General features: G+C 36.8%; 1 protein-coding gene across 9 annotated transcripts in view; it reads left to right on the forward strand.

Annotated features, from left to right (window-relative positions):
* Positions 1-20,033, forward strand: part of eml1 (EMAP like 1) — a 50,926-nt gene that overhangs the window by 13,514 nt on the left and 17,379 nt on the right. For 4 of the 9 annotated variants that reach the window (XM_056266302.1, XM_056266297.1, XM_056266298.1 and 1 more), the window contains 4 exons: positions 12,863-13,045; positions 13,366-13,419; positions 16,322-16,451; positions 18,452-18,493. In XM_056266302.1, coding sequence (XP_056122277.1) covers positions 12,863-13,045; positions 13,366-13,419; positions 16,322-16,451; positions 18,452-18,493 — 409 coding nt within the window. Of the gene's footprint in view, positions 1-2,151; positions 2,334-12,862; positions 13,046-13,365; positions 13,420-16,321; positions 16,452-18,451; positions 18,494-20,033 lie in introns of those variants that run through there. The other 5 variants (XM_056266303.1, XM_056266306.1, XM_056266305.1 and 2 more) reach the window with 4 other exon arrangements.

The following is a 20,033-nucleotide window of genomic DNA, read 5'->3' on the forward strand; positions in this document are numbered from 1 at the left end:
ATGTGGTTCTGGCACCATTTTGACTTTCATTCTGACATGAATGTGAATAAATGATGACATAATTTAATTTTTTCAGTTAACTATTCCTTTAAGATCGACCTTTAAATGATTGTTTTCATTCAGCCAAAACGTGACCATCATCTTGGTTATTTCCTGAAGGATTTTGGAGGGAACATAGCCTCATGTCCTTAGATTAAACATTGGCGGTAAGTTCTGGCAAAGGAAGTAACGGAATATCTGTTGTTCTGGCATCTAAACCTCTACCAGACGTCCCGGTCTTTTTGACTGCTGTTGTCTCATTCAGCCCCTGCTGCCAAAGAAGTGTTCTTGGCACTCGACTCTTACTTCTTATTGGCTGTCCTTTGAGCCACTGATGGATGCATGTGCAACAGGATTAGGATTAAAGACCTGCTCACGTTACCGACCGAACTAGACAAGAAAACTCAAAGTGAGTAAGAATGAATGTCATGAACAAAAGCTTCCACTTGCCTCTAAACTTGAGCTCTCCACAACCTTGGCAGCAAGGATGTAAAAGTTGGAAATCCTAATCCAATTCATAAGAGCCACAGAAATTGCCTTTACAAGGCTGTCACTTGAATTTGTAAGGTAAATATTGATACACAGTAATAACTCTTTCAAGGCTGTCAATTTGTTCAAAGCTAGCCATCAATTTCCTTTAGTATTATTATGGCTCTTGAGTTGTTATTTATTGATCAGTGGTCTCATAAAAAATTGCAGACTGAGGGATAATAAAAGTCGTCTTCCCCTAAATAGGACATATTGACATGGCGGTTGTTTGTCTGTTATGTAGTAGACCCCAGATGACTTGCATTGGTTCTTTATCTGGCACACTCTACCATTACGCTACTGATAACAATTCTGAAACCATCTGCGTGGCCTTCTCTCTCTCTCTCTCTCTCTCTCTCTCTCTCTCTCTCTCTCTCTCTCTCTCTCTCTCTCTCTCTCTCTCTCTCTCTTGCATGTTTTTCATTTTCTAAATACTCTTCTGTTTGAAATGTTGGGGTCAGTACGAATTTTTTTTTTTTGGGCCTTTTAGTCATGAGAACTGCAGTGTCGAAGGTGTCATATCTGAAGAAGCACACATGTCCCGCTGAAGGCGTAGTATTGTGCTATTTTTGTACATTAAGGAGGTTTTTTTGGAATATTCCACTCGTTCATTCCCTCTCAAGGGCTTCCAAAACAAAGAGTCCTTTGTGGGGGTGTCAAGCAGACAGGATTATTCAAATTTTGCTTCAAAATATGCTAATGCTTTGCAATAGCAAAATGTGGTGCATTACTTTAATATACAATGTGTGTGTCGTGTCGACCAGAACAAGTCCAGCCAAAAGGCTTTCTGGGATTATATACAGTACTTGCTTTTTTCAGTATTTGTTGTTTGAATGTCCATTGTCCAATGAAAATTTTAGAACTGTAATTTGCACCACTGGGAAGGTGAGAGCCATGCAAGCCTTTCCCAATGTACTTTTATTCATAATAGATTGTACAAGAAAGAAGAAACTTGAAAATACACACACTTCAGTGTTATTTTAGTTTTATTATAGTATTAGCTTTTATTTTTATATTATAAATTTTCAATTTAGTTTACGTTTTAGTAATTATGTTATTGCTTTTGTCATTTTTTATTTATTTTTTTATACATTTTTTAAAATATTTCTAATTTAATTTAGCATTATTTTATTTCCGTTTTTTTGTAACTTTTATTTTATTTCAGTTAGTTACCATGCCCAGGCAACATATTAAAATTTTTGTTTAAATTGTTTCAAGTTGAAGTAAACATTTATGTTTTATTTCAGGTTTATTTTTAATTAAGGAAAACATATTTGTAGTAGTTTTAGTTTCAGCTAACAATAACACCACTGACACACTTTCTGTTTTCCATCTGCTCAGTTGTGCTGAGCAGGGGCTTGACATATGATTTTCCGCATGTAACATCCAGTGTCATTACCACACGGCATCCGCAGCCCACCCTAAGAACAACACTTTAGTTTATTTAAACCACCCCCCCCCCCACCCACTGTTCTGGGCTGTTTGTTATGTGTGCACAATGCTCTGGGTTCTGCAGGAGAAGAAAGCCCTGGCTTTCAAGCACACTGAAAAGAGCATTGTGTCAGAAGCGGGAAAGCGGAGCCAGCCATGAGTTAATGCTGCCCTACTTTTCTCAGTCAGACTCTCTGCGACTCCTTCAAAATTCTCCTTCCCTCCTTCCCTGCCTCGTTTGCCACCAGAGCTCCCCGCCGTTTGTGCCATTTCTCAGGAGAGCATGAGTCAGCACAACCAGCGGTTACTGCTCTACTCCAGCGTGCCTTTTCCAGGTCGGTTTTGTGTTTTCATCTCTATGGTGACTGTGCTGGACTTAGAGGGTCTGCCACAGCTAGGGTGGGTCCCATAAACAGAGGCCTTGGCTGATTAAACATGGAGTCAGATAAGTGTTTTGTTGTTCGGAGGGTTGTGTGTGCCGTTCCTCACTGTGGTTGACAGTAAGGTCACCTGTGACTGAGCGAGTGGGCTTTCTTCATTAATTAGTATGTCGAAATGTTCAATGAGCATGTGGTTGGGGAGCATGACATGATGTGTAGCTCCACTATTACAGCACTGAGTCATTTGGAGCTTTCTTTATGTTGTCTTTAAGTTTAACTATAACATTCTACTAGCTATGTTTCCATCCAAAGTTGCATATTTAACGCTTAAAATATTTGCGATTAAAGCATCGTTTCCATGCCATGTGTTCAAGAGAACAAAATCGCCACTTCCTGGGCAATTTTCACAAAAAGATATATAATAAAAATGAAAGTTGCAGCAATCAGGGAAGACACTGTGGCTCTTTTGTCGTATATCATAAATCACAGTTTTTTTAAATGGTGATTTTTCACTATTTAAAACAGGATCTGCATTTTCATGGGTTTAAATAAAATATTTTTGTTATAAGAGACAATAAAAACAACTTTGTGCATCAAAACCACTCCTTTCATGTCAAAAAATTAAATTGATTTTCCGACAGCTGAATGTAACATTTTTGACAAGCCAAACATGTCCGTCTTTGAGTAACATGTAATTCATTTAAGCCACGAAATAAACTTCATTCCGTAAAATGAGTATAATGAACTATGCAAAAAGCATTTTGAATGTTTCCAGCATGTTTTATAATTACCCAAAAATCAATCATAAATCACCTCTTACACATGTTTTCACATCTGTGAAAAACTTCCCACTGTCAGTTGGAATATTAAAACAAAAACATCGACTTAACACTCTCAAGGCCATTAATCACTTCAATGAATACTTGCTGGCTAAATGTTTTTTAAATTATTACCTTACAATCCATCTGTTTTCAAATACACATCATTGGAATATCACAACATCAATGTCTGTCAAAAAAATCATGCACAATGCACGGTAGTATTAACAAGAAGAAGGAATACATGACTTCAACATACTGTCTGTCAGAGACGATAATGTACCTGATACATAACACACGCGAATATGAATTTGTTCTTCACTTGCAGAAATTGAATCTGAATGATCAGAGAACTGAGTGAAATACTTCACACTGCATACTAAAGAGAATAAACGCCAATCCAATTGAAAAACTTTGCCGGGTTAGTGAACATCATTCAACGTGTTGGTTTTGATGGACATTTTTTTATGCACAAACTATGCATTCTGATTCTGACTCTGACAATCATGGTTTAATATATTAAATAGTTTTCTATTCTTGACTGAAATCGATGAACTGTTAAATGAATAATCTTGAGATGAGTCCCTGTAGTCACCCAATCTGACTCTCATATGCTGAAGTAATATATATTATAAACTCGACAGGTGATTTTTATCAAATCACTATCTTTTCAGTTGTTTAAAAGATTAAGCAATTATCAAAGTTTGATAAAATGTTGTTTAATTTTCCATTAAAAGATTTTACATGATTTGTTACATTTTGCAGATTTTGACTATGGGTTAATTTAATTTGTTAAGTATTCCAAAATTTGCAGAAAAACAGGTGGATGGAAACATAACTATTGGCAGCAGGGCCTGGATGAATTGTTTGCCATGCTTGATCTTATCTTATAATGTTTTAAAAACATTTAAAATGATATAAATATAATATAATGATATAAAAAAAACGTTTTTTAATGATAAGTTATGTCCTTAAAGTAATAATTCACCCTACAATTAAAATATCATTATTCACTCTGCCGTGTTTCATTCCAAATTTCCATTAAATTTTTTACTGCATTTCTGATCAAATGTCTTTAGCGTAAAATACGAACCCACACTTTTGAACAGCAGTGTTAAGGCCTGTTCACACCGGGACGAATTTCGCGCGCGATATTCGCCGACGTTTAACGCCTCGTGACTAAACAAAGGGCGCCAATATTTCGTGCACACCGACACGAAAAACGCCACGCGTAAAAGCGTCATTTTTTAAAAAACACCTCGGGTTCGTTTTTTTTAGTTTGACGCGCCACGTCATAAACTATCCGACCAATGAGATTGGCGCTTTGCTCACGTGTCTGGAGCTTCTGAAGTTACAGTAAAACACAACGTGGGGGCGATCAAACACAAAACGGTCTTGCCGAGCACACATACAGTACGTAACGGCGAAGAAGATATACGCCAAGTAGCGTCTACACTGCTGGGAAGAAATAAGACGAGGATGATGCAAGGCAAGATGAATGTAGAGCTGCTGGTCTTGTTGGTGTCGGAACATAAAGAACTATATGACAAACGCGACAGCGACTACAAAAATCTTGATAAAAGAGAATGTTACGGAGTGGTATTGCAGAGCAAATGGGCGCCATCTAATGTCAGGGAATGAATTTGCATGTTCACTCGGCTCATCGTCAGCGAAAATCGCTTGGGTGTGAACACAAAAAACGCGTTGAAAAACGCTGCCGAATAACGCGCGCCGATATTTGTCCCGGTGTGTACGAGCCTTTAGACTGTGAAAATAATCAATGGGCTTCATTTGTTAGACATTAATAGAAAGAATTTTGTACAATTATTCTTATGAGTGATAGACCGATATATCGGCCAGATATATCGGCGTTTCCCAAAAGCATCGTGACTTGTTAGATAAAAAGTAGATCGTAGAGCATATTGGTGGCACGATGCTTTTGGGAAAATGCAACCCAGGCCAAAATAATTTTTCAGCTAATATTTGGCCATGTTCACATTAAACTGCTAAGCCACATCTCATCTCTGGCCAGCAACTCATTTGTAGGACACCAACATTTAGCTGGTTTGATCCCAAAACAACACACAAGCTCTGTTTTCAGTAGTCTCATGCATCCATACATCAGAGCGTGTTAAGCCTGCGCACTTTCTCCCGGGGCACAGGGATAACCACTGATCAGGATCGGCTCAGTATCCCTTTAATCCTCTCTTAGCCCAAACACTTCCTGCATCCCAACAGCGAGGCTTGGGGCTCGAGCATCGTCGTCTCTAGAATACCCCCCTCTTTGGTTTCAAGCCAGTGGTATCAGGGGGTGGAAAACACCCTGCCTCTGCGGTTCACACAAAGTTGTTTTCTCTGCTTCCCTGGCTGCCTGGAGGAGATTAACTGGGAACAACACTGCGGGCATCTCCGCATCACTTGTCACTGACTCGGTCCTGTCTGGAGTCTCTCTGTGGGGATGGAGGCTGAGTGTGATTAATGAACACACACGTAAACACGTATAGCTTCTGCCGCCTGTCTTACACATGCTGGCAAGGTTCCGGCAGCATGCTAACAGCTTCTGTAGGCATTTTTAGTAAGCAGTGCATGAAAGAGAGGGAGAAAGATAGAGCTATTTGGCAAGCCATCTATTCTTTGTCCTCTTTTTATCATTCCCAACATACTCTCATGAGTGGTGCTTGCTCAGGGGCCATTCACACTGGACATGTTTTTGAGTCTCTCTGCATTGTTTTTCAAATTGTTCTTCTGTTTAAAAATCACAATGTGATGGAAGTAGCAACAGACCTTTTCTTCCGTGTTGTCATGTACATCCAGGTGAAACAGATTGAAAAAAGATGTAGGGCGGGACTTAGTTCTGTCTATCGGTTGTTGATTGGATGGATGCAGATCTGGATGCGAGCTTGCAGTTTAACGAGTTGAGAAGTCTGGCACACGTCACCCGAGAGAAGAGAAGACTGTTGTTTGAGCGGAAGATCGAATTATGACATTTTTGACAGGTTAAACATATGCTTTAATTATTTACAATGAGACCAATAACATGCATTGAGAAAAGAGATGTGAATTTTCATTTTTGTGTTGACTTTAAATAATATGCACTAAAGTTTTTTTTAGCATCTTACGTCATGAGTGACACCTTTTTAAGATGTTGTGTCAAGTTAAAAGGAGTTTGACTTTTAAAAAATCAGTGTGTTTTGCTGTGCTGCATCTTGCTGTTTTTGAATGCAGGGACCACCCAGAATGCCCTATCAACCGCATAGCAACATGCTAAATAAGACTTAAGTTGTGTCCCAGTCTGATATCCCCTCCCCCTCCCGCAACAGCTTTGCAACATGCCAAGGTCTCTAGCAACTGCATAGCATCAGACTAAAACAACTCAAAATATCATAACCATATAGCAACACAATAAAAACCTAACGAGGGATTTGAAAACAGAATGGAGAAGCTGTCGGCTTTAATAGGTTGATTACAGCTTGACCTGAAGGAAGATTTTGCTGATGTCAGATGGATTGAAACTCTGGCTCTCTCATGGGGACAATTTGTCTCTGCTCATCACCTCTTCACTGCTTTCTCCTATTCTTTCCAAGCCGGAGGTCACGAGTGAGGTCTCTGGGATGATCTCATGTGTCTATTTTTATCTCAAAGGCCTATTTATTATCTAAAGGCCATCTTTTTTCCTCATTATGTACCTGTAATCTTGGAAATAGTTTGGCAGCAAACGCTCTCGCTTCGCTGGGTTATATAACAGTCCAGTCATCATCTCTGAATCACTGACACCTCGAGACAACGCACTGTTTTACTATTACCAGAGTTCCAGATGGGTCCTCAATGAACTGACCGTGGATCTATGACCTAAGGTTGCAAAAACAAAGCGGTTGGGGAAAGCAGGCGGTTGTAATCCTCTTAAAGCACACATAAACCTTTTACTCACTTTCTCTCATAGACTCTCCCTGTGTCTCTCAGCGTGAACTCTTTATGTAAGAGGCAAATCTCAAAGGCCAATTCGTTGATGAGAATTGTTTGTGAAAGCTCTGAGAGGATTCACTTTGATGCTCACTGAGACCAGATGCATTTCGTTTACACAAAGGCTGTTACAAAACCTAGTGAGGTGCCCCATAAGACAAAACATTATCTTTTTATGCATATGTATTATTATATTTTTATATATTTCTAAAGACAAAAATAGCCACAATATACAGTATTTGTACATAAATATTTTCAACTCAACAAGTTTAATTTACTTATTTATCTCATAATTTTTCTCTATAATTCTTACAACATATTTCAATGTATTTCAACGTTTACAACGTATATTTATAATAAGGAAAAGTATTTTGCCAAATGATGTTATTGCCTACATAAGCAGCTTTAAGTTTGCTTATATTCAATATTCTTAATAAGGATAAAAATACATGCTTTACTTAATTTGATAAAGTACAGTGTGCTAATTTTTAATCTATAGCCTACAATCAATACTTTTCAGTATTGAATGAAATATGTTTAAATCCAAATTAACATGCCTTGTTTGCTATCTTGTACTTATTTCTCAATGAGCTTGTCGCAATGCATTCTGGGATTAGAATTTGGTTAAAATATGGTATCTTAGAAGGCAGCATAAATAAGCTCACTAGGCTTTGGAACAGAGCACATATGTCCTAGCGATGTATGAAGTGGCCTAAAAAAGGTGGTGACTTGCAAATAGCCTCATTGTTTTTTTCCTGGAGTGTGCGTTAAGGTGTGGTCACATTAGCGAGCAAAAAAGGTCCATTGTCTGTTGTCAATAGTGTAGCGATGATGTATGAAGCACCGCTGACACAGAAGTCAGACAAACCAATCAGCTTTCTGTTGGTCAACTCGAAGCTGTTGCGAAATCAGTGAGGGGAAATCTTTCACCCTAATGTGAAATTCCAGATTGGATGGATTCCTATTAAAAAGATGGAATTTTGCCCGTGAAAATTTGCAGAGCAATGGTTAATGTGACCGCACTCCGCACCTTGAAATACATATAATGTAACATGCATTGTATTAGAGTAGATTTGCCTTTGTTTTATGGTTAGACAAGCCTCCAATGTGAAGAAACATGATCACATTCACTGTCAGTAATGATAATTCTTACAAATTTTTTCGCTCCCTGCTTCTGTTGAGACTCACTTATGGGCAGATACAGGGTTTGAGTGAGTCAGCTGGTTGGTTTCGACTCAGAGAGAGACCAGAGATATGCATTATTAATCAGCCAAAGCGCTTTGAGGGAGACATTAAAGGGAGTCCACTTTGCTTTGATAATCCACAAACACTTTTTACCCTGCCTTTTATGTATAGTTTTTTAAATGCTATATTATTCACAGATTCAAAGCAGCTTTATTGGCATTATTTTTTGATTGTCACATTGTGACAGGTATAGTTTTTAAATATAAATTCTCACTTTGTAATTCTATTTTTTTCAAAGATTTGTTATCTTACATTAATTAAATTAGAAATGTATTTATAAGTTAATCATTTAATAATTATTTAATACAGCTGTTTCATTCTTTTAGGTTTTATTTCTTTCGAAGCTGGCAAACTTTAAAGGTTTAACATTCGCTTTTTTTTGTGTTGTAGCAAAACTGAAACTAAACATATTATTTATATATTTTTTTACTTCATTTTAGTTTGTTTTGGAGCAATGACAATCTATTTTAGTTACATTTCAGTTTTTTTCCAATTTCTAAACTGTTTACATTTAGTTTTCTGATAAACCTGATATGTATTTATGATATGTATTCATCAGTATTTAAAGTGCAGCTTTTAAAGTTTGTGTCCACTGGTTGTTACTTTATAGCAGATTTGCATATCTTGCAGCTTCCTGGACTTTCTCCTAGCAGTGTGGATTCAATTTACATTTCAATTCTTTGCAGTGGTTTTAAAAGACTGAAGGAATGTCTGTGCCTAGTCAGGGCAGTAGGTCACGAATTGCACTTCAGTTTCCATCTCATTTTGTGTGCAGTAAGAGCACAATCAATCTTTTGGCAATGTCTATCTGTATAAGATCAGTTCTGTCTCTCTTTCTTAGGAGGATAGAAAATAAAAGGTACAGGTATTGCATTTGACTTCAATTGCACCAAACTGTCTGAAGTGAAATAGGATTGAGCCTTTCCTAGTGACGGATCTGACTGTAAAATCCAATAGACCATCTCTGACTACACAATCTTATGCTGATGTTAACACAATTAAGCCCAAATACAGTTTCTGAAGACTATGCCACTCTTTTTCCATCTCTAATATTTCCCGAATGAAACAAATCATTCATAAAAATTTTGTGAGATCCTCTGAAAAAATGCCCATTGAAATGGCATTGTAAAATGCCCCTACAATGCCATTTTAAAGGTTACTAATTTTGTTTTAGAGGTCTCCTACAATAGCTTTACATGCATCCAAGGTCAAAAGCTACTTTCATTTTCTCATAATATACACTCACTGCTCATCACCTAATTTCTCAAAGAATCTGAAAACGGTTTGTTCAAAGATTTAGTCTCTCTAAATTCCTCTTTTCCCCCGTTTACAGGACGTCGTAAACGAAACGCCTATTACCACGTCTGAGTATTTTGAATGCACGATTGTTTTTCACCTTTGCTTCTGAATTCGCGATCACGCATACTCTGTGTAGAGGCCTATAATTTGCGGGCATCAGTGAGCCGCTATAAATGCGGAGTATTGAAATCACTTTCGAATTTGCAATCACGCGTACTCTGTGTATAAGCGGCGGTACTACATTTTACAAGATAGGACATTTGTCAGGGTCTGTTGCGCACCAAATCCTCCAGTTACATACCTACAGACGATCTTTAAAAGATCTGACTAAAAAGAATCCTACTGTAATTTGCTGTTTTTCTCAGCTAGGGCATATGTCAACATTTACAGTGCATAAACTCTTCTTTTTGAACTTTTTAGCCGTTTGGTGGGTTCTTCTATAATCACCAGATAGATAATAGTTCAAGATGAGCTGTTCAGTGTTGGGAGTTTAACTAACAGAAGTTTGGAGGAGATCTAGCTAGGATAGTGATGCGGTATCTAACGAACACAGTCATTTCCAGTGGAACATGAAGCTAGAGATGGGCCGTTGTCCAATCCAATCACAATGAAACAAAACAAGATTGAATTCAGAGGAAGTGGGGAGAAAGACCAAGATAGAGAGACAATGGCAAGGGAAGTGCATCCTCAATCTTAGCAGTTAATTTGATTTCTGAAACGCATTAGGAGATATACGGATGCCTGCCAATCCTGCTGTTTTTACAGAAAGAACAGCAACAAGAATTGCAATTTGTGTCCGTTCATGCTGCACTGATATATTCCCGCTAATGCTTTTTAATGTGGTCGAAGTGCACGCTCCCTGATGCTCACCTGCAGTCATGCGCTGAGAAGTTCACTGCAGAGCATTAGTGTTTACAAGCAATATAATTAAATTTGTTTAAGTGTGTGTTTACATGCTCTATCACTGACCGTACAGGTGCGCTTTTGTAAAGTGCAGTATTATTTTGTGCAATTGTCAAATGAACGGGAAGCTCTTTTAGGCTTTGAGCAGATGTGACAGTCATTTATTGTGCTGGTTATTAGCATTATGCCACCAGTGGCTTCAGAACAATTGCAAACTGGGTTTGTGCTTGGAGAAAAAACAGAATAACTCCCCATGGAGCTTTTGAAAAGACGAAGCCGCGGGAAGGCTTCAATCAGTGATTAATTTCATCCATCAAAGAGGCAATTTCTATGCAAACAGCATGATTTGCGGCTCTAATTATTAGTAGTCATTTTTTATTAGGTTCTGTCTTGCGGTTGATGCATGTGTGTGTGTGTGTGTAGTATAGGGATTCACATTGTATGTTCCTTTGTTCATAATGCACTCATAAAAAGCTTTAGTGCTGTGGTTAACAAAGCTCTCAGTGATCCAGCAATAGAAACCTTTTGAATGTTGGGAAATTGAGATAGTTTTCCCAATACACAGGGGTAAGGTCTGCAGATTTATGCAGGTAAGTATAAATCTAAGGGTTATCTGAATATCCTAACTGAGTGAAATAGTGTTGCATAAAGAGGCTTATCTTCAGGAGGCGATTAATCACCTCTGAACATTAATGACTATGATCATTTTTGCAGGGCGAGCAACTGAATTTTAAGTGAAATGGCTGGAGGCCATTAAATGCACTGAGCTGATGTGTGTGTGTGTGTGTGTTAGTGTATAATTATATAGCTCAGTTGGGGTAAGGAAACATTGAGTGATTTAATGTTTGCAGCGGAAGGTACTTATCTAAATTTGAGTTTCAAAACTATCCATTTTTTTTTATTTTGCCTGAAGCTTCCCATCTGCCAATTACTCAGGCTAATATGACTCATAGTTTGCATTTTTATAATTCAGGTCACACTCGCTATGAATTCATACTTTAAACACTATTACTAAATGTTAATTCAAAGTCAAGACTTTTTAGTGTAAATTGTTATTAATCAAATGCTGGTAACACTTTACAACAAGGTTCAATTCGTTAACATTATTTAATGCATGAGGTATTAAGGAAACAAGAAACAATTTTTAAGCATTTATTAATCTAGATTATTGTTAATATAATAATACGCTGTTACCCACATATTTCATGGTACCAATCTGACCTAAAAGGACATTAAAAAAATGTGAAAAAGAATAAGATTCCAACCGATGTAAAGATCTAGATTTAAAAAAAGAAAGCACCCTGAATGGCTTAAATATATATAAAAAACAACACAGTTCAGTTTTATAACTTTTTTTATTGCTTTAATTACCAGCTGCTTCCTCTCTGTGTATAATTAATGAAGATGTTATTCTCAGGGAAGGGTTGAAAGCACTAGTTTTCATTAATGTTTCATACCACTGATTTTACAAAGCTGTCTAATCACTTAGCAAACAGTTATCTGCTCTTGTGTGTGTGTGTTTGTGTACGTGTGTGTGTGTACGTGCGTGTGTTTGAGGTAGAGAGAGAGAGAGAGTGAGTGAGAGAGCCTTGGCACCCTTGGGCCCTTACTCATACGCCAGGGCCCCAGAACAGTTGTCGTTTCGCAGTTCTAAGCCCGACACGATTGGACTGGGTTCCCATTGCATCTAGCGACGCAGTACGAGTGAACCGCATCGAAAGGGAACCTTTTAAAACATTTGTTACAGTATTTATTCATCTTTGTTAATGCTAGTTAATAAAAATACTGTTGTTTATTGTTTGTTCATGTTAGTTCACAGTGCATTAACTAATATTAACAAATACAACTTTGATTTGAATAATGCATTAGTGGATGTTGAAATTAGCATTAACTAAGATTAATAAATGCTGTAGAAGTATTGTTCATTCTTAGTTCATGTTAACTAAAGTAATTAACTATGAAACCTTATTGTAAAGTGTTACCATTAATACTATGCACTGGTGTTTCAAAGCAAAGGTTTTCAAACTGGGCTCTGGGGACATTATATTTTATTAACCATTATTCATTTATTAATTCATTTGTTTATTATTCATTATGATCATGTGGCGCCTCAAAGCAACACACCTTCATTTTTAAAGTCACCATGAAATCAAAATTGACCAATCTTATTTAATCATAATATCTGTGCACATAATCTTTTAATTTATTTATAGCATTGCTTTTCCAAATGTTAGAGTTTTTTTTGTGTATGTGTTATAGATGACAGTGCCTCGGCAGCGAGCAGTATGGAGGTGACGGACCGGATCGCCTCTCTGGAGCAGCGGGTTCAGATGCAGGAGGATGAGATTCAGCTGCTCAAGTCGGCGTTGGCTGACGTCGTGAGGAGACTGAACATCTCAGAGGAGCAGCAGGCCATGCTCAGCAGGAAAGGACCAACCAAAGGTACCACACAAGACTGGACCCTTTGTCACCTCATCTGGTGGAAAGTCCTAGAGTTTCCAGACTGTGCTGTTTGTTTATTTCGGCTTTGCATTTTAATCTCACCTGATTTGCTCGAAAGTGTTCAGTGTTTGCTATAAGCCTCACTGGAAAACAGTTCTCTATAGAACCACCTGTGTGCCATTTCTTGTTTTCATCTCCACCCCATCCATGCTCCGGCTGCAGTTTTCTCTCATGTTGCTCTTCGTTTTCCTATCTTCTCTACTTTCCTATCCTCCTGTTCCCTGCCTTCAACTGTTCTCTCATACTGTGAACGTGTTTAGAAGCAGCAGTGAGGAGAGACTCTCCCTCCTCTGACAGGAGTGTTGGGAAGCCAGGTAGGGAGTGGGGCTTGTGTTTCAGTTACGACACTGGAACTGTTCTTCACCATGCTTCAAAATGCATGAACACTGAGGACTGAGTTTTATATTAGTTTTATTTCACTTAAGGATAAACTGATATAGCCATGTTGGCTGATATTGATAGTCCATAATCTTTAATTTTTAAATCTAAATCACATTCATTTTGGTATTTGTTTGTAATTAAGGCATGTTGGTTTACTGAGTGTTTATTAATATGCAAAGCAGATACGGTAATTTAGGGTAAATTGTTATTAATCAAATGCTGGTAACACTTTGCAACAGGTATTAAGGAAACAAGAAACAATTTTAAAGCATTTATTAATCTAGATTATTGTTAATTTAATAATACACTGTTACCCACATATTTCATGGTACCAATCTGACCTAAAAGGACATTAAAAATAATGTGCAAAGAATAAGATTCCAACCGATGTAAAGATGTAGATTTAATATAATAAAGCACCCTGAATGGCTTCCTTTTAAATATATAAAAAACAACACAGTTCTTAATTAAACAAAGACAGCATTCACTAAATTTCAACCAAAGGGATAGTCCACTCAAAATGAAAATATTGCCCTCATTTACTCATCCTCATGTCATTCCAAACTTGAATGACTTCCTTTCTTCTGTGGAACGTAAAAGAAGATATTTTAAAGAATGTTGGTTTTTGTTTCCATTGACTTCCATTGATGGACAAAAAATACAATCAAACAGTCAATAGGAACCAACACTGTTTGGTTTCCAACATTCTTCAAAATATCTTGTTTTGTGTTTCGCAGAAGTCACAGAGGTTTGGAACGACATGGTGAGTAAATAATGACAGAGTTTTCATATTTTCGTGGACTAACCCTTTAAGTGAATGAATTCTCACATACCGGTAATTGAATCATCAAAAATCATCATAATGTACAGTAGAAAAATAAAATAAATAGTAAAAATACTTTTAAAACTTCCAATATTTCTTTCAATGTCAACCTTATAATTAAAAAACAGAAATATTGGCGGATACTTTAATGATCATTGATATATTGTGCATCCCTAATGTCACGTGTATTTCACAGCATGTGTGACATAAAGTCCTGACTCACATACGTATGTCTAGAGTTCTTGTGAGTTAAGTGAGATTAACACTATTAAGATGCTTGATAGTGTGCTTAACAAACACTCCAGTTCTGATTACATTTAATGCTCGATTGACAATCTACCACTTCCATATTTTAATATCTCTCAAAAAAAAAAAAATCCTAGAATTAGCTCAATTTTGGTCTTGAGTATAGATTTGTTGGTGATTGTTTAACAAAGCTTTCCTACATCCACATAATCCTTTGAACTGTAGGATAAACTGGATACTTAGTGACATGTCTTTACCGCCTCAAAGGTTTGAAACACACTTCTGCTTTGGTGTCAGACACTAATTAGCCAGACTGTGTTTGTGCTACCAAATGTCAACCTGGTGTCCAAGACTCCTCCATTAAACCGTTAAAGAAACGCTTAGTTTAGTTGTACTTTGCCTAGCTCATGTTCAGTTTATCCGTTCCTCTGCCTGTTTGAAGTGTGTGCAAGATGAGTCATGCTTTGCTTCTGCAAAATCCTTCATGCACCATGCAGGCTGATGTCTTTGAAACAAAATATTCTCCTCTATTTCTCACTTGCACTTTTGCCTCATTCTTTCTTTTCTTTTTTCAACTATCTTTGTGTCGCTGCCTACACATTCATCACACATTCAAGCAGCTCTGCTGTGATGAATATTTAATAATGCAGACTCATAGAATCAAGTAAATAAAGGCTAAATAAAATCTATGCCGTCAGCAGTTAGACTGCAGGTGTGGATGCACTATTAATTAAGACTTTTGTGAACCACAACTGCATTTTAATGGGGTCTATTCATGGCTCAACCTCTTGCAGGACAGTACGAGGAAGCAAGAAAAAACCTACTCTGGAATTCTTGTTCTATTCTGGTTCATCCTAAATTGGTTGAATTTAACATCTGGAAATGTTTACTGTGAGGTCCATTCATTATTTCATATATACACTACCAATCATAAGTTTGGAGTCAGTATGATTTTTTTTTCTTTTTTTTAAAGAAATTAATAGTTAATTAGCGGTTATTCAGGTTATGCATTCAATTGATCAAAATGGTCATTAAACACATTTATAATGTTACAAAAGATGTCTATTTTAAATAAATGGTGTTCTTTTGAACTTTCTATTAATCAAAGAATCTTGGAAAAAAAATCGGTTTCTACAAAAATATTAAGCAGCACGACTTTTTTCTACATTGATAATAAGAAATGTTTCTTTAGTACCAAATCATCATACTCAAAAACACATTTAAAAAAAATCGTACTGACCCCAAACATTCGAATGGTGATGTATATATAAAATAACTTTAAAATGAAAACTCTATAAATACAAATCTATGTGCTAATATACTCAAAATAAAAGATTTTTCCTCAAAATTATTTTTTAAATACATTGTATATCTATTTTGGGACAACAGAGCAAGAATATTGATGACTCATCCTGCACTACACAGATTTTTGTCCAATCAGATGCTCTCTAGAATGAGAATGTCCCTTCCCTAATACCACATTCAAGTAACTATAAAGTATCAAATGATTGTTCATGACTATGACGTGATTAAACCTATTGGTCATTTAAAACAAAAGGGACAAGTCCCTCTATGTCCCGCTCAAACTTCCTGTTTCAATAGGAAATATTTCTCACACAGGACAGTGTGAGTGTAAAGTTAGCTATTAAAAGCTTGACATAAACTGGAGCTAGTTTACAAAAAGAACAGAAACAACAGACAATGAACATCTGACTGCAGTGCTATGTGTAATTCTATCCAAATCCATGTGTCTTTTCATCTTTCAGCTAGACCAATGATTGCAGCCCTGCCCCTGAGACCCACGGTCAATAATGGCACTGGCCTGTCGAAGAAGGGCGGCACACTGCCATCACCCTCTAGCTCCAAGAAGGACAATAACTCACCAGCAACCAAAAGGTAAGAGTCTAAAGGCTGGAATACATTTTGTCCAGATTTTTGTCCAAATTTGCAGTGTAGATGAAAGTTAGAGGCAGTCTGCAGATTGGAGTGCACCACAAGTGCTGCTGGTTCCCTCTTCATTGTTGTTCAGGTGATTTATTTCATGCACCTTGTGAGTGGGTGAGGTTAAGCCAGATTTACTTTGACCTGTGCAGATCAGATTTGACAGATTCCACAGAAAATTGCTTATGATGGGCACAGACTCTTTTATTTTTTTAGCTTCAGACTTTTTGTTTGATATTTTGAGCCAATTTTAGAACATTGTTTTCAATTGTCACAAGTCTCCTAGAAGCGAGGCGCATGTTTCTGCATGAGTTTGTTGTGTTCGGAACGACTTGAAAATCTGGTAGTGTGTGACCCTCTGTTGTTTAGTGTATGATGCCTAGCTTTTCTCTGTAACTATTGTATAAAGTCAGCAAGTGTATGATGCTTAGTGTTTTGAAATCAGTTCATATTTTTAGGGATAAAAGATATACCGGCCAGCATATCGGTATCGTCCGATATATGTCCATTTTTTATGTTATAGTTATCGGTCCGATAAGAACATTTGGCCGATAAATTTAAAGCCGGTGTGCACTCTTCAGGTGTGCACTGTTCACCACAATGGTTTTCATTTGCTTGAAATATGATTGGAATCACTTCAAAAAAGGAAAATACAGTTAAGTGCAACATGTGCAGCGCAAGTCTGTCATATAGGCTACATAAAATTATAATGAGAAAATCATAACTGTGTGCTTGGGACTGTATATCGGTATATAATAATATAATATATCGGTTATCGGCTTTCAAATATAAAGAATTATCGGTTATCGGTATCTGCCAAAATGTTCATATTGGTCTGTCCCTACATATTTTAAACGTGGTGTTTGTCAGACCCCTCTGCATGTCTGTCTGTATGTATCAGATCAATTCATCATTGGTCAGACAACAAATATCTGTGTTTTCTTTGCCTGGTTAAACCATAAATGTCTGAAGGCTTAATCTCCTTTTTAATTTAGAAATAAAGATAAGATTGTTAAAATCTTTCGCAGTCTTTTCACTCTACAGTGGAGATGAAATTGTCTACATTGTTTTGCTGTTACAGAGCTGTATCAGCTTTCAGTATTATAATAGACATTCATCCAGTGCATGCAAATACACAGATATCAGTGCATGGTTTTGTCTTATAAAGGTCAGCTCACGTCTTTATCAGAAACGCAAAACCTGAAAGAAAACCTGTTCTCAAGTGAGTCATTGTGATGTAGGAAGCAATGCAGTGCAACCAGGTTTCAGATGACAGAGAACAAGTTCAAATTAGAACATAAAGAAACTTTGTGATCCATTTTTTTTCCACGATTCTTTGATGAATAGAAAGTTAAAAAGAAGAGCATTTATTTGAAATATAAATCCTTTGTAACACTATAAATGTTTTTACTGTCACTTTTGATTATTTTAATGCTTTCTTGCTAAATAAAAGTATTAATTTATTTTAAAAAGAAATCTGGCCCCAAACTTTTGAATGGTAATATATTTCACAATGTGAAATAACAAATAACATTGTTTTAATTAAGTGTAATGTTTTTAGAATGACATCAGGAAGCCATGAATAATAATTAGATAATTTGTATTTTTTAAATCCATAAGCCAATTCGGATTCAATGATATTCACTAGGTTAAAAATACTTTTGCAATTATGTGTTCTTGGCACTACAAAAATTACAATAAGGGTGATATTCATGAAACAGTCACTCTCGTGAACCTTCCAGCTGTGCAGCACCAGTGTTTCTTTGTTTAATAAGTACACCTAATGCAGACAAATTAATGAATAAACAGACGTTTGATATTATGAGACACAACCCAGCTGATGACCCCTGCTTGTCTTTGTTTGTGAGTGTCAACTGTAGTGTCTGTCACATGTTTTTGTCATCCTGTGCGACCTTTCTGTCCCTCCCCTTCTTCCTATCTGTTGCATGTTCTAGTCTGTCCCATCTGCCCAGGTTTCTTCTAAGGCCACCCTACAGGTGAGAGTTTTTTTGCCAAAAGGATCCGCAATCTTCTCAAAAGTGCTGTGGACTTCTGATATAATAAAAAGGCGTTAAGGGTCTGTTTTTAAACCATTATTCAAGAACAGCTTAAAACCCTAGCAAACAGAGTCTATGAAAGTGCTTTGGGGATCCCACAGGAAGTACCACTGCACTGGGAGATAAGCTTTGCTTTGATACTTGTGAAACTGGGCACTATTTGGCTTGGACATGTGTTTTTTTTTTTTTTTCTTAGCTTCTCTTTCAATGCAGCCTGTAAAGCTTCTATTTCCATCATGCCTTGAAGCGAGAGACCTGTGCAGTCTATAGACTAACTCTATACCCACTTGCTTGTATGCCTGAAGTGCCATTATTGACAAAAAGCCTCACAAAGCATGAAGATCCTGCAGCTTATTTAACATGGGATAACACCATCCGCCAATGGCTGGGCCAAATGAACTTTAGCCCTGCAGTCTGGATTAGACTTGAGCCTGGCAACCAGTGGACTGCTGATGGGGTCTTTTCTTTTGTTGACAAGTTTTAAAGGGAACCCAGGCTCAGTTCACTCCTTTCTAATGCACAAAGAAAGCAAATCAGAGCATGAACATGTCACAGAAAAGAAAAAAAACTAAACAAATAAAATAAATTTCTTATATGTGTTTGCTCTGCCTCTTTGTGGATGGCCAGGCCTAGGTGTCTGTTATAATTGGCTGGGATGTTGCCAGTATTATCTCTACATTGCCATTTCCTTTTTTGTCTGTGTAAATGTTTCTGTTTGAGGTATAGGCTATTGTAGGAAAATTAGGCTTCATGAAAGAGATTTAGAGACAGGTGAAATATTGCAAGTTAACGCAAATACATAAATGTTTTGTTACTCAATTCTGTTGTACAGTATTATATATATTCTGGAGCGAATTGGTTTGGGGATTTGTTTTAATGACCCCTACAAGTTCGATTAAACCATCAAAATATGAGAAAAATATTTTACATACCGCACATTTTGGCATGTTTTCATGTTTCATAACCTGACAGAAGTGTCTTGCATGATCGTGTTCCCAAACACCAGCATTTATTGCGTTTAGTCTGCACGGTTTGAGATGCAAGTGGCTTCAAGTGGCCACAGTTCCCCGATTGCAGCAACTTCCATTTTTATTACATTCACAACTTTGGAAACATAAAGAGTAATAATCAAATCAGCATATTAGAATGATTTCTGAAAGATAATGTGACACTGCAGACTGTAGTAATGGCTTTTGAAAATTCAGCTCAGCCATCACAGCAATAACTAGTATTTTTTCCTGTATTTTTCATCAAATAACTGTTGACCCAAACTTTTGAACGGAAGAGTATATATATATATATATATATATATATATATATATATATATATATGTATATCAATAATTCTAAAATAAATACTAAAATTAAAATAATTCAAGCAGTATCTTCAAATCTAACATTTTATGTCGTATTAAAAAAAGCAAATACCATATTTCCCCATTCACTAGTATGTTTCATTTTAGGAATATTTTAGTATTAT

This window comes from Rhinichthys klamathensis, unplaced genomic scaffold (genome assembly GCF_029890125.1).
Source record: "Rhinichthys klamathensis goyatoka isolate OS25496 unplaced genomic scaffold, OSU_Roscu_1.1 h1tg000247l_1, whole genome shotgun sequence".
Taxonomy (NCBI): domain Eukaryota; kingdom Metazoa; phylum Chordata; class Actinopteri; order Cypriniformes; family Leuciscidae; genus Rhinichthys; species Rhinichthys klamathensis.